The following is a 13495-nucleotide window of genomic DNA, read 5'->3' on the forward strand; positions in this document are numbered from 1 at the left end:
GTGTGCCTTTCCAAAGACATGTCCAAAACATGTAATTTACCACAGGTGGACTCCAAGTTGGAGAAACATCTCAAAGATGATCAATTGAAACAGGATGCACCTGAGCTCAATTTCAAGTCTCACAGCAAAGCGTCTGAAATTTGAAAAATTAACAAACATTTCTAAAAACCTGTTGTCACGTTGTCATTATGGGGTATTGTGTGTAGATTGAAGAGAAATATATATAATTTAATCAATTTTAGAATAAGGCTGTAATGTAACAAAATGTCAAGCAGAATGAATGTCTATTAATGAGTGTCTATGAGTGTCAAGCAGAATTAATGTATATTAATGAGTGTCAGACAGAATGAATGTCTATTAATGAGTCCTTATTTAATTTCCTTAGGACAATAGAATCATCATTTGTAAACCAAAACAGGTACAGGCTACTATATTTTGGTTGCATTATGGTGAAAGAACATGAGTCGTCTAGGCCTCGATTAGATACCACATGATACAATGTAACGTTACTGAAAGACAACATAGGTGGAGCAATGCCTCAGCAGCTTCTGTTCTGGTAAGGACGTGTCCCCATTCTAGCCTTTCACACAAACAAGAGACTTGAACATCTCTACAAAATGGGAAAGATCTTTCTTTTGTCTGTCAGACCTTCTATAGGTTCTACAACATCACACTACAAAACCGGGAAAAAAAAGGGCTTTCTGTGATCCAATAAAAATATATAAATAAATTCAACATACAGTGCTGTATATCATTACATCATCATCATCTCTGCAGATACATGACATCTTTTCTGCTATGACAAGATATACATGTCCCCTATTCCCAATATAGTGCATTACTTTAGACCAGGGCTCTATTTAGGGAATGGAGTGCCATTTGGGATGTTACCATAGTTCTGCTCCTTTCCCAACACAAACTAACCAATAAAAGGTCAAAGAGTAATTCCTTATTTGAAGGTGAATATGTGCTTTGTTTTGTCTGAATGTCTAGGCCAGGTAGGACATGCACAGCCTAAACCCTTTCACTTCTTCTGTCCTGGTTTCATCCATGTACCATTAAACACTTCCTCAATTCTCACACGTAGAAGCTAAAACATTGAGAGGAAATTAAAATAGCCTGTTCACTAATACAGGCTGTCTAAAGGTGTCTATAGCTGCAACTAATAACATCTCACATTACATTAACGAATCCAAGAGTTGCAATAGTGAACCACGCATGATAAATCAGGCCAGTAATGTGGATTACAACTGTAAATAATACGAGCTATTACTCTGAAGGTCCTCCAGCGTTAGTAATGATATGTGTCTCTGACAGTTCTGTTGCTGTGCGTCTCCTCTAGAGGGGGACGGGCTGAAACAGACAGACCGGTGAGACACCTCTTCACTCTCCGTCACAGAGGCCTTATACAGTGGAGCGGTCTGGCATGACAGACTGAGTACCTACTGCCTAGCTCTGGTCTGGAATCTTTCATTAGACAGGCTGAGTACCTACTGCCTAGCTCTGGTCTGGAACCTTTCATCAGACAGACTCGCTCTGGGTCGTATTCACCAGGGCAACAAACGGAAGCGAACGGGATGGAAAAAGGGGGTAGGTATTATATGAACACCCTGTTTTCTGTTGCACAACGTTTGATATAATTTCCCTAATGAATACAACCCAGGGCTGCCACCTCTAACAAACTGACAGTCAGACTAGTTCTGGTCTGGCACTCCCAACACATTAGCTCTGGTTGCTGTTCTTGGAGCTCTTGGTGGAGGAGCTCTGAGGAGGCTTCTGTTCATCTCCTGTCAGTAGGGCCTTTATCTCAGACGGGATCTTCCCCTGGTCCATGGCTGTACACCACTGCTTGTACTGAAGGAGAAACCAACAGAGAGTTAGATGACAGAGTTGGCTGCAAAAAAAAGCTGTGGTCTAGAAACACTTATGCTACACAACACAGCAGCTTGTTTAGAATGTTAGCTATATTAGTGAAGTGGTTGTCAGTGTCTCCAGAAGTTTCTACGGGATAGACTAGGCCTTTATTCAAGAGGCAGGTAAAGAAAATAATTATCATTTTGTGAAATATCGTCGGATTTTTCAACACCAAATGAGTGGTTTAGGTAATTGACAGGAATAGCTGGTGCATTTAGGAAGAATGGGGTGATGTAGTCACCATCTCCAGCTCCTCCCTCAGGGCGCAGATGGCCCTCTCCTTGCTGGACACGAGTTCCTCCAGGTACTGATACCGGAGCTTCTTCCTGGCTCGGCACTCCCGGGCGCTCTGCCTGCTCCTCTCCAACTTCGCTTTCAGATCAATCTTAGCGGGTTTACGGCCTCGTTTACCGGGTTTCTTGACTTTGCCTCCCACCATCTATCGCGATAACAGCAGAAAGAAAACACACAGTGCCTTGTTATTCGGAGACTATAGTTAGTGCACCAATTTAAACTGAGGTATCTAACCTCTTGTTAGAGAAGCAAACACCAATTGTTTTCATCTGAGATCGTTGTCTGTGTAAAGACAATTCCCCAAATAGTAACAATACACCAGAAAAGCATTAACATACATGACTGATTTAAGCCCAAAGACATGTGTAGCTAGTTAAACAACATGAAGAGAACCACATACCTTGCTGTCATCCATTTTGGTCAACACAAGCTATCTATCGAGGGCTGCTAGTGACGCAAATTCGACAGTTCTCAAGATGGATGACGATCAAATGAAGACAAGTTGTGGATTATAAAAATATTATTTCACAAATCAACACATTTTCTTAAAAGGAAACATTCCTGCAGCTTCGTGTTCGACAGCGTTTTGTTGCACTTTTCCTACTCCAATGTTTTTAGCACAGTGACGCTTCCTGTTGTGGTAACTTCAGACCGAACCCTCTTCGCTAGGGATTCTGGGACTTTGTGTTTTTTTGCGTGACTCAATCAAAATGAAGTTCACTGCATACCAGGGGCATGAAAACTACAACTAACATCAACCATTACGAAAATATGGGCGGAACCAAATAATATTCTATCAAATGGGGGCCGTGAGAGGATCCTTGTTCTTTTCATAATAAAGCTATAAAGTTTTTAACGCTAACGTTTTCTAACGTTTTCATTTTGCAGTATAAGGGCAGTATCAGTCTGGAGCAAGTCATTATAGTGTGTGTAATTATGGTAAGATATTCTCAATTACATACACTACCTGTCAAAAGTTTTAGAACCACCTACTCATTCAAGGGTTTGTCTTTATTTTTTACTATTTTCTGTATTGTAGAATAATTGTGAAGACATCAAAACTATGAAATAACACATATGGCGTCATATAGTAACCAAAATAATGTTAAACAAATCAAAATATATTGCAAAAGGCACTTGCACATCTGAGCTATCTTTTTTTGCAGGTGCACGGTAACAGTTGAATAAGATGAGAAAAAAGCAGAAACCCGATCACTTGATGGTGTCACTGATCTTTAATGAGCTTTAGGTATCGGCCTCACGGCCTTCGTCAGACCTCTTGTGAGTTTTTTTAATTAGCACCCTTATGTAGACCTAGCCACACCCACGTCCGTTCCATAGAATTGGGTTGGAGTCGAGGGAAAACAAATAAGTGTTACCAAATATAACAATATTAATTTCATAACTATTAGAATAAAGTGTGTACATAAAACGTATTAAACACGTCTGTAAAACCACAATGAGGACATTGACCTACCAAGCAAGTTTTCATAAATCATTGGGTACAGCACAAGAATATTTGAGATTCTTCAAATAGCCACACTTTGCCTTGAAGGCAGCTTTGCACACTCTTGGCATTCCCTCAACCAGCTTCATGAGGTAGTCACCTGGAATGCATTTCAATTAACAGGTGTGCCTTGTTAAAAGTTAATTTGTGGAATTTATTTCCTTAATGCGTTTGAGCTAATTAGCTGTGTTGTGACAAGGTAGGGGTGGTAAGCAGAAGATAGCCCTATTTGGTAAAAGACCATATTATGGCAAGAACAGCTCTAATAAGCAAAGAGAGACGACATTCTATCATTACTTAAGACATAAGACATGTCTTATAAGACATGAAGGTAATTTAATATGGAAAATGTCAAGAACTTTGAAAGTTTCTTTAAGTGCAGTCGCAAAAACCATCAAGCGCTATGATGAAACTGGCTCTCATTAGGACCACCACAGAAAAGGAAGACCCAGAGTTACCTCTGCTGCAGAGTATAAATTGGTTAGAGTTACCAGCCTCATAAAATGCAGCCCAAATAAATGCTTCACAGAGTTCAAGTAACAGACACATCTCAACATCAACTGTTCAGAGGAGACTGCAGGAATCAGGCCTTCATGGTTGTATTGCTGCAAAGAAACCATTACTAAAGGACACCAATAAGAAGAAGAGACTTGCTTGGGCCAAGAAACTTGAGCAATGGACATTAGACCGGTAGAAATTTGTCCTTTGGTCTGGAGTCCAGATTGGAGATTTTTGGTTCCAATCTGCGTGTCTTTGTGAGACGGTGTGGATAAACGGATGATCTCCGCATGTGTGGTTCCCACGGTGAAGCATGGAGGAGGAGGTGTTATGGTGTGGGGGTGCTTTGCTGGTGACACTGTGATTTACGTAGAATTCAAGGCATACTTAAACAGCATGGCTACCTCAGCATTCTGCAGCGATACGCCATACCATCTGGTTTGCGTTTAGTGGGACTATCACTTGTTTTTCAACAGGACAATGACCCAACACACCTTCAAGCTGTATAAGGGCTATTTTACCAAGAAGCAGAGTGATGGAGTGCTGCATTAGTTGACCTGGTCTTCACAATCCCCCGACCTCAACCAAATTGAGATGGTTTGGGATGAGTTGGACCTCAGAATGAAGGATAAGCAGGTAGCCTAGTGGTTAGAGCCTAGTGGTTAAAGCCTAGTGGTTAGAGCCTAGTGGTTAAAGCCTAGTGGTTAGAGCCTAGTGGTTAGAGCCTAGTGGTTAAAGCCTAGTGGTTAGAGCCTAGTGGTTAGAGCCTAGTGGTTAGAGCCTAGTGGTTAGAGCCTAGTGGTTAGAGCCTAGTGGTTAGAGCCTAGTGGTTAGAGCCTAGTGGTTAGAGCCTAGTGGTTAGAGCCTAGTGGTTAAAGTGTTCAACTAGTAACCGGAAGGGTGCAAGATCGAATCCCTGAGCTGACAAGGTAAACATTTCTGCACGAAGGCCGCCATTGACTTGCCAGGCTAAATAAAGGTAAAAAAAATAAATGTAATTAAAAGCAGCCAGCAAGTGCTCAGCATATGTGGGAACTCCTTCAAGGCTGTTGGAGAAGCATTCCAGATAAAGCTAATTGAGAGGCAAAGGGTGGCTATTTGAAGAATCTCAAATATGAAATATATTTTGTATATTTGTTTACCACTTTTTTTGGTTACTACATGTGTTATTTCATAGTGTTGATGTCTTCACTATTATTCTACAATGTAGAAAATAATAAAAAAATAAAGAAAAACCCTGGAATGAGTAGGTGTTTAAAACTTTGAATAATCATCATTATTATTATATTGTTATGAATGGCACATTTAGATTGCTTGAAAGACATCTTTAAGCTCAACAATAGTTCACATTGACTGCAGTTAGGCTTAGGGCCATAACCAGGGTTTGAGTTTTAGAGAGGTAGGGTTCTGGGTTAATAATGAGTCTGGGGCAGGGCTAGGGTTCTGGGTGAATAATGAGCCTGGGGCAGGGCTAGGGTTCTGGGTTAATAATGAGCCTGGGGCAGGGCTAGGGATCTGGGTTAATAATGAGCCTGGGGCAGGGCTAGGGTTCTGGGTTAATAATGAGCCTGGGGCAGGGCTAGGGTTCTGGGTGAATAATGAGTCTGGGGCAGGGCTAGGGTTCTGGGTTAATAATGAGCCTGGGGCAGGGCTAGGGTTCTGGGTTAATAATGAGCCTGGGGCAGGGCTAGGGTTCTGGGTTAATAATGAGCCTGGGGCAGGGCTAGGGTTCTGGGTTAATAATGAGCCTGGGGCAGGGCTAGGGTTCTGGGTTAATAATGAGCCTGGGGCAGGGATAGGGTTCTGGGTTAATAGTGAGCCTGGGGCAGGGCTAGGGTTCTGGATTAATAGTGAGTCTGGGGCAGGGCTAGGGTTCTGGGTTAATAATGAGCCTGGGGCAGGGCTAGGGTTCTGGGTTAATAATGAGCCTGGGGCAGGGCTAGGGTTCTGGGTTAATAATGAGCCTGGGGCAGGGCTAGGGTTCTGGTTAATAATGAGCCTGGGGCAGGGCTAGGGTTCTGGGTTAATAATGAGCCTGGGGCAGGGCTAGGGTTCTGGGTTAATAATGAGCCTGGGGCAGGGCTAGGGATCTGGGTTAATAATGAGCCTGGGGCAGGGCTAGGGTTCTGGGTTAATAATGAGCCTGGGGCAGGGCTAGGGTTCTGGGTTAATAATGAGTCTGGGGCAGGGCTAGGGTTCTGGGTTAATAATGAGCCTGGGGCAGGGCTAGGGTTCTGGGTTAATAATGAGCCTGGGGCAGGGCAGCAGGGTTAGGGTTCTGGGTTAATAATGAGTCTGGGGCAGGGCTAGGATTCTGGGTTAATAATGAGCCTGGGGCAGGGCAGCAGGGCTAGGATTCTGGGTTAATATTGAGTCTGGGGCAGGGCAGCAGGGTTAGGGTTCTGGGTTAATAGTGAGTCTGGGGCAGGGCAGCTTGGCTAGGGTTCTGGGTTAATAATGAGCCTGGGGCAGGGCTAGGATTCTGGGTTAATAATGAGTCTGGGGCAGGGCTAGGGTTCTGGGTTAATAGTGAGTCTGGGACAGGGCAGCAGGGCTAGGGTTCTGGGTTAATAATGAGCCTGGGGCAGGGCTAGGATTCTGGGTTAATAATGAGCCTGGGGGGGCAGGGCAGCAGGGCTAGGATTCTGGGTTAATATTGAGTCTGGGGCAGGGCAGCAGGGCTAGGGTTCTGGGTTAGGGGTTCTGGGTTAATATTGAGTCTGGGGCAGGGCAGCAGGGTTAGGGTTCTGGGTTAATAGTGAGTCTGGGGCAGGGCAGCAGGGCTAGGGTTCTGGGTTAATAATGAGCCTGGGGCAGGGCTAGGATTCTGGGTTAATAATGAGTCTGGGGCAGGGCTAGGGTTCTGGGTGAATAATGAGTCTGGGGCAGGGCTAGGGTTCTGGGTTAATAGTGAGTCTGGGACAGGGCAGCAGGGCTAGGGTTCTGGGTTAATATTGAGTCTGGGGCAGGGCAGCAGGGTTAGGGTTCTGGGTTAATGATGAGCCTGGGGCAGGGCTAGGATTCTGGGTTAATATTGAGTCTGGGGCAGGGCAGCAGGGTTAGGGTTCTGGGTTAATAGTGAGTCTGGGGCAGGGCAGCAGGGCTAGGGTTCTGGGTTAATAGTGAGTCTGGGGCAGGGCAGCAGGGCTAGGGTTCTGGGTTAATAGTGAGTCTGGGACAGGGAAGCAGGGCTAGGTTCTGGGTTAATAGTGAGTCTGGGACAGGGCGGCAGGGCTAGGGTTCTGGGTTAATAGTGAGTCTGGGGCAGGGCAGCAGGGCTAGCGTTCTGGGTTAATAGTGAGTCTGGGACAGGGCAGCAGGGCTAGGGTTCTGGGTTAATAGTGAGTCTGGGGCAGGGCAGCAGGGCTAGGGTTCTGGGTTAATAGTGAGTCTGGGACAGGGCAGCAGGGCTAGGGTTCTGGGTTAACCAGGGTGAAGCATAACAGTAATTGCAAATCACATGTCCTCATTCCGTAATTATAATGAAGAAAGATCATTTAGTGGCCCTGTCAGTGTTGGACCGATCCACGGTTGTTTACATCGCTGAGACTGATGATTAGACATGCGGAGAGGAGGACCATGGTGACGTCGTCAGAGTAATTATACGGAGCACTTTGAGGTGTTTTCTAAATAAGACGTGTAGATGTCGTAATACGACAGGCTTTCTTCCAGTTGGCACCTGCCCGTTGGTATTATCTAGTCACGGACGGTGAAACTCCCTCATTATGGAAACTCTGTCAGTCTCTCTTTCACCTTGCAATCCATTTGTGTCTGTGTCCCTTTTTCAGCTTGATGGTAGTGTACGGACAATGTGTTCATGTTGAAGTGCCTGGGGCCTGGGGAGCTGAAGACTGAGGAGCCTGGGGCCTGGGGAGATGAAGACTGAGGAGCCTGGGGCTGGGGAGCTGAAGACTGAGGAGCCTGGGGAGCTGAAGACTGAGGAGCCTGGGGAGCTGAAGACTGAGGAGCCTGGGGCCTGGGGAGCTGAAGACTGAGGAGCCTGGGGCCTGGGGAGTGAAGACTGAGGGGCCTGGGGAGCTGAAGACTGAGGAGCCTGGGGAGCTGAAGACTGAGGAGCCTGGGGCCTGGGGAGCTGAAGACTGAGGAGCCTGGGGAGCTGAAGACTGAGGAGTGCCTGGGGCCTGGGGAGCTGAAGACTGAGGAGCCTGGGGCCTGGGGAGCTGAAGACTGAGGAGCCTGGGGCCTGGGGAGTTGAAGACTGAGGAGTGCCTGGGGCCGGGGGAGCTGAAGACTGAGGAGCCTGGGGAGCTGAAGACTGAGGAGCCTGGGGCCTGGGGAGCTGAAGACTGAGGAGCCTGGCTGCAGTGGGGCACCTGGACATGTGTCCTGCATCCCAAATGGAACCCCAGTCCCTATGGAAGTGCCCCATCGGCCCTCTTCAACAGTAGAACACTATATAAGGAATAGGATGGCGTTTGATGTTGTTTTGCAGCGGGCCGACCCGGGTGTTGAATACCAGGATGTAAGGACAGACCCCTAATCTCCCCTTGGTGTTGGAGGCAGTGTCACCCATCAATCCTCCTCTGAAACAATGAGCTTTGTTCACCCATCGAAGCCAGAGCAGCCTACTGTATGGGTGAGTGCCAGATGGCACCCTATTCCCTATATAGTTCACACTTTCCACCAGGACCCATAGGGCACAGGGTGCCATGTGGGATACAGCCTATATCTGAGCCACAGAGCAGCTTACTGTATATCTGAGCCACAGAGCAGCTTACTGTATATCTGAGCCACAGAGCAGCTTACTGTATATCTGAGCCAACAGAGCACCTTACTTTATATCTGAGCCACAGAGCAGCTTACTGTATATCTGAGCCACAGAGCAGCTTACTGTATATCTGAGCCACAGAGCAGCTTACTGTATATCTGAGCCAACAGAGCACCTTACTGTATATCTGAGCCACAGAGCAGCTTACTGTATATCTGAGCCACAGAGCAGCTTACTGTATATCTGAGCCACAGAGCAGCTTACTGTATATCTGAGCCACAGAGCAGCTTACTTTATATCTGAGCCACAGAGCAGCTTACTGTATATCTGAGCCACAGAGCAGCTTACTGTATATCTGAGCCACAGAGCAGCTTACTGTATATCTGAGCCAACAGAGCACCTTACTTTATATCTGAGCCACAGAGCAGCTTACTGTATATCTGAGCCAACAGAGCACCTTACTGTATATCTGAGCCACAGAGCAGCTTACTGTATATCTGAGCCACAGAGCAGCTTACTGTATATCTGAGCCACAGAGGAGCTTACTGTATATCTGAGCCACAGAACAGTTTACTGTATATCTGAGCCACAGAGCAGCTTACTGTATATCTGAGCCACAGAGCAGCTTACTGTATATCTGAGCCACAGAGCAGCTTACTGTATATCTGAGCCACAGAGCAGCTTACTGTATATCTGAGCCACAGAGCACCTTACTGTATATCTGAGCCACAGAGCAGCTTACTGTATATCTGAGCCACAGAGCAGTTTACTGTATATCTGAGCCACAGTGCAGCTTACTGTATATCTGAGCCACAGAGCAGTTTACTGTATATCTGAGCCACAGAGCAGTTTACTGTATATCTGAGCCACCGAGCAGCTTACTGTATATCTGAGCCACAGAGCAGTTTACTGTATATCTTAGCCTACTGTAGTGTTTTCTGATAAAGTCAACCAATTCTAAATCTGCTCCTGAGTCGACCAATCACAATGACACCCACATCTAAATCTGGGTATTCAGCAGAGGCCTCTGGAAACAAAACACCTCACCTCCACTAGACTCATGAGACCAGAAACAAAACATCTCATTTCCACTAGACTCATGAGACCAGAACTAAAAACATGATCCCTTCCTCATATACTGTAAAATCTACCATCAACCTTAAAACATAATCCCTTCCTCATATCTAATCTACCATCAACCTTAAAACATTATGTAATTTCTGCTCTTAGATGTACATATTGTCTTTTACTAATTGACATGGTTTAAACAACATATCCCTGGCCTACAGAAGCCTGAATAATCTTTAGGTCTTTTGGGGGCAGATACATTGCCCTGGATGTAAGGCTACCTGAAATACTGTGTGATGTCATTAAATGGACCTTGTACTAGATGCACTAACATGTAGGTTTAGTAACCCTACCATGGAGCTGTTTGGGGTTACCACACCACATGTAGGTTTAGTAACCCTACCATGGAGCTGTTTGGGGTTACCACACCACATGTAGGTTTAGTAACCCTACCATGGAGCTGTTTGGGGTTACCACACCACATGTAGGTTTAGTAACCCTACCATGGAGCTGTTTGGGGTTACCACACCACATGTAGGGTTAGTAACCCTACCATGGAGCTGTTTGGGGTTACCACACAACATGTAGGTTTAGTAACCCTACCATGTAGCTGTTTGGGGTTACCACACCACATGTAGGTTTAGTAACCCTACCATGGAGCTGTTTGGGGTTACCACACCACATGTAGGTTTAGTAACCCTACCATGGAGCTGTTTGGGGTTACCACACCACATGTAGGTTTAGTAACCCTACCATGGAGCTGTTTGGGGTTACCACACCACATGTAGGTTTAGTAACCCTACCATGGAGCTGTTTGGGGTTACCACACCACACTGTGTCCAGGTGTTTGGGGTTACCACACCACACTGTGTCCCGGTGTTTGGGATTACCACCACACTGTGTCAAGGTGTTTGGGGTTACCACACCACACTGTGTCAAGGTGTTTGGGGTTACCACACCACACCACACTGTGTCTAGGTGTTTGGGGTTACCACACCATTCTGTGTCTAGGTGTTTGGGGTTACCACACCATTCTGTGTCTAGGTGTTTGGGGTTACCACACCACACTGTGTCAAGGTGTTTGGGGTTACCACACCACACTGTGTCTAGGTGTTTGGGGTTACCACACCATTCTGTGTCTAGGTGTTTGGGGTTACCACACCATTCTGTGTCTAGGTGTTTGGGATTACCACCACACTGTGTCAAGGTGTTTGGGGTTACCACACCACACTGTGTCTAGGTGTTTGGGGTTACCACACCATTCTGTGTCTAGGTGTTTGGGGTTACCACACCATTCTGTGTCTAGGTGTTTGGGGTTACCACACCATTCTGTGTCACGGTGTTTGGGGTTACCACACCATTCTGTGTCTAGGTGTTTGGGGTTACCACACCATTCTGTGTCTAGGTGTTTGGGGTTACCACACCATTCTGTGTCTAGGTGTTTGAGGTTACCACACCACACAGCATGATATCAAAACAATATACAGACTTGGAAGGAAATCAATAATTAGCCTGTGGCCCAATAAACACAGATATCCAACCGATTACGATCCTGACCCAGCCGATTGATGTTTGTTGTGGAAATCAATAATTAGCCCGTGGCCCAATAAACACAGATATCCAACCGATTACGATCCTGACCCAGCCGATTGATGTTTGTTGTGGTACGAGATTGTATGATTTTTTTTTATGTCAAACACCGCAGTGATTCACTTGATATGTTAGATAGCTGCTCAGCCCAGCCCATGTGCCTGTTCTTGGGGAGAGAGAGACATAGAATAACTACTAGAATTAAGGAACCAGTCATATGAAGGGTTAAAGGGCATCTAGCCAGCAGGACTAACTTGGCTCTAGTCATATGAAGGGCATCTAGCTAGCAGGACTAACTTGGCTCTAGTCATATGAAGGGCATCTAGCCAGCAGGACTAACTTGGCTCTAGTCATATGAAGGGCATCTAGCCAGCAGGACTAACTTGGCTCTAGTCATATGAAGGGTTAAAGGGCATCTAGCCAGCATGACTAACTTGACTCTAGTCATATGAAGGGCATCTAGCCAGCAGGACTAACTTGGCTCTAGTCATATGAAGGGCATCTAGCTAGCAGGACTAACTTGGCTCTAGTCATATGAAGGGCATCTAGCCAGCAGGACTAACTTGGCTCTAGTCATATGAAGAGCATCTAGCCAGCAGGACTAACTTGGCTCTAGTCATAAGAAGGGCATCTAGCTAGCAGGACTAACTTGGCTCTAGTCATATGAAGGGCATCTAGCTAGCAGGACTAACTTGGCTCTAGTCATATGAAGGACATCTAGCCAGCAGGACTAACTTGGCTCTAGTCATATGAAGGGTTAAAGGGCATCTAGCCAGCAGGACTAACTTGACTCTAGTCATATGAAGGGTTAAAGGGCATCTAGCCAGCAGGACTAACTTGGCTCTAGTCATATGAAGGGTTAAAGGGCATCTAGCCAGCAGGACTAACTTGGCTCTAGTCATAAGAAGGGCATCTAGCAGCAGGACTAACTTGGCTCTAGTCATATGAAGGGCATCTAGCCAGCAGGACTAACTTGGCTCTAGTCACATGAAGGGTTAAAGGGCATCTAGCCAGCAGGACTAACTTGGCTCTAGTCATATGAAGAGCATCTAGCCAGCAGGACTAACTTGGCTCTAGTCATATGAAGGGCATCTAGCCAGCAGGACTAACTTGGCTCTAGTCATATGAAGGGTTAAAGGGCATCTAGCCAGTAGGACTAACTTGGCTCTAGTCATATGAAGGGCATCTAGCTAGCAGGACTAACTTGGCTCTAGTCATATGAAGGGCATCTAGCCAGCAGGACTAACTTGGCTCTAGTCATATGAAGGGTTAAAGGGCATCTAGCCAGCAGGACTAACTTGGCTCTAGTCATATGAAGGGCATCTAGCTAGCAGGACTAACTTGGCTCTAGTCATATGAAGGGCATCTAGCCAGCAGGACTAACTTGGCTCTAGTCATATGAAGGGTTAAAGGGCATCTAGCCAGCAGGACTAACTTGGCTCTAGCCATATGAAGGGCATCTAGCCAGCAGGACTAACTTGGCTCTAGTCATATGAAGAGTTAATGGGCATCTAGCCAGCAGGACTAACTTGGCTCTAGTCATATGAAGGGCATCTAGCCAGCAGGACTAACTTGGCTCTAGTCATATGAAGGGCATCTAGCCAGCAGGACTAACTTGGCTCTAGTCATATGAAGGGTTAAAGGGCATCTAGCCAGCAGGACTAACTTGGCTCTAGTCATATGAAGGGCATCTAGCTAGCAGGACTAACTTGGCTCTAGTCATATGAAGGGCATCTAGCCAGCAGGACTAACTTGGCTCTAGTCATATGAAGGGCATCTAGCCAGCAGGACTAACTTGGCTCTAGTCATATGAAGGGTTAAAGGGCATCTAGCCAGCAGGACTAACTTGGCTCTAGTCATATGAAGAGCATCTAGCCAGCAGGACTAACTTGGCT

General features: G+C 46.1%; 1 protein-coding gene across 2 annotated transcripts; it reads right to left on the reverse strand.

Moving 5' to 3' along the window:
• Nucleotides 1-351: 351 nt before the first annotated feature.
• crebl2 (cAMP responsive element binding protein-like 2) lies at nt 352-2857 on the reverse strand. 2 transcript variants are annotated; one of them, XR_002952220.2, is made up of 4 exons: nt 2609-2857; nt 2156-2353; nt 1491-1854; nt 352-1442 (listed from the first exon to the last, which is right to left on the reverse strand). XR_002952220.2 is itself a non-coding variant. In XM_024409330.2 (3 exons), exons 1-3 carry the CDS (start codon nt 2621-2623, stop codon nt 1723-1725), a joined length of 345 nt encoding a protein of 114 aa, XP_024265098.1. In that variant the 5' UTR covers nt 2624-2857; the 3' UTR covers nt 352-1722. The 2 variants fall into 2 exon arrangements, 1 of the variants encoding a protein (XP_024265098.1); XM_024409330.2 differs by having other exon boundaries at nt 352-1854.
• Nucleotides 2858-13495: the final 10638 nt, after the last annotated feature.

This window comes from Oncorhynchus tshawytscha, unplaced genomic scaffold, assembly GCF_018296145.1.
Source record: "Oncorhynchus tshawytscha isolate Ot180627B unplaced genomic scaffold, Otsh_v2.0 Un_contig_1152_pilon_pilon, whole genome shotgun sequence".
NCBI lineage: Eukaryota > Metazoa > Chordata > Actinopteri > Salmoniformes > Salmonidae > Oncorhynchus > Oncorhynchus tshawytscha.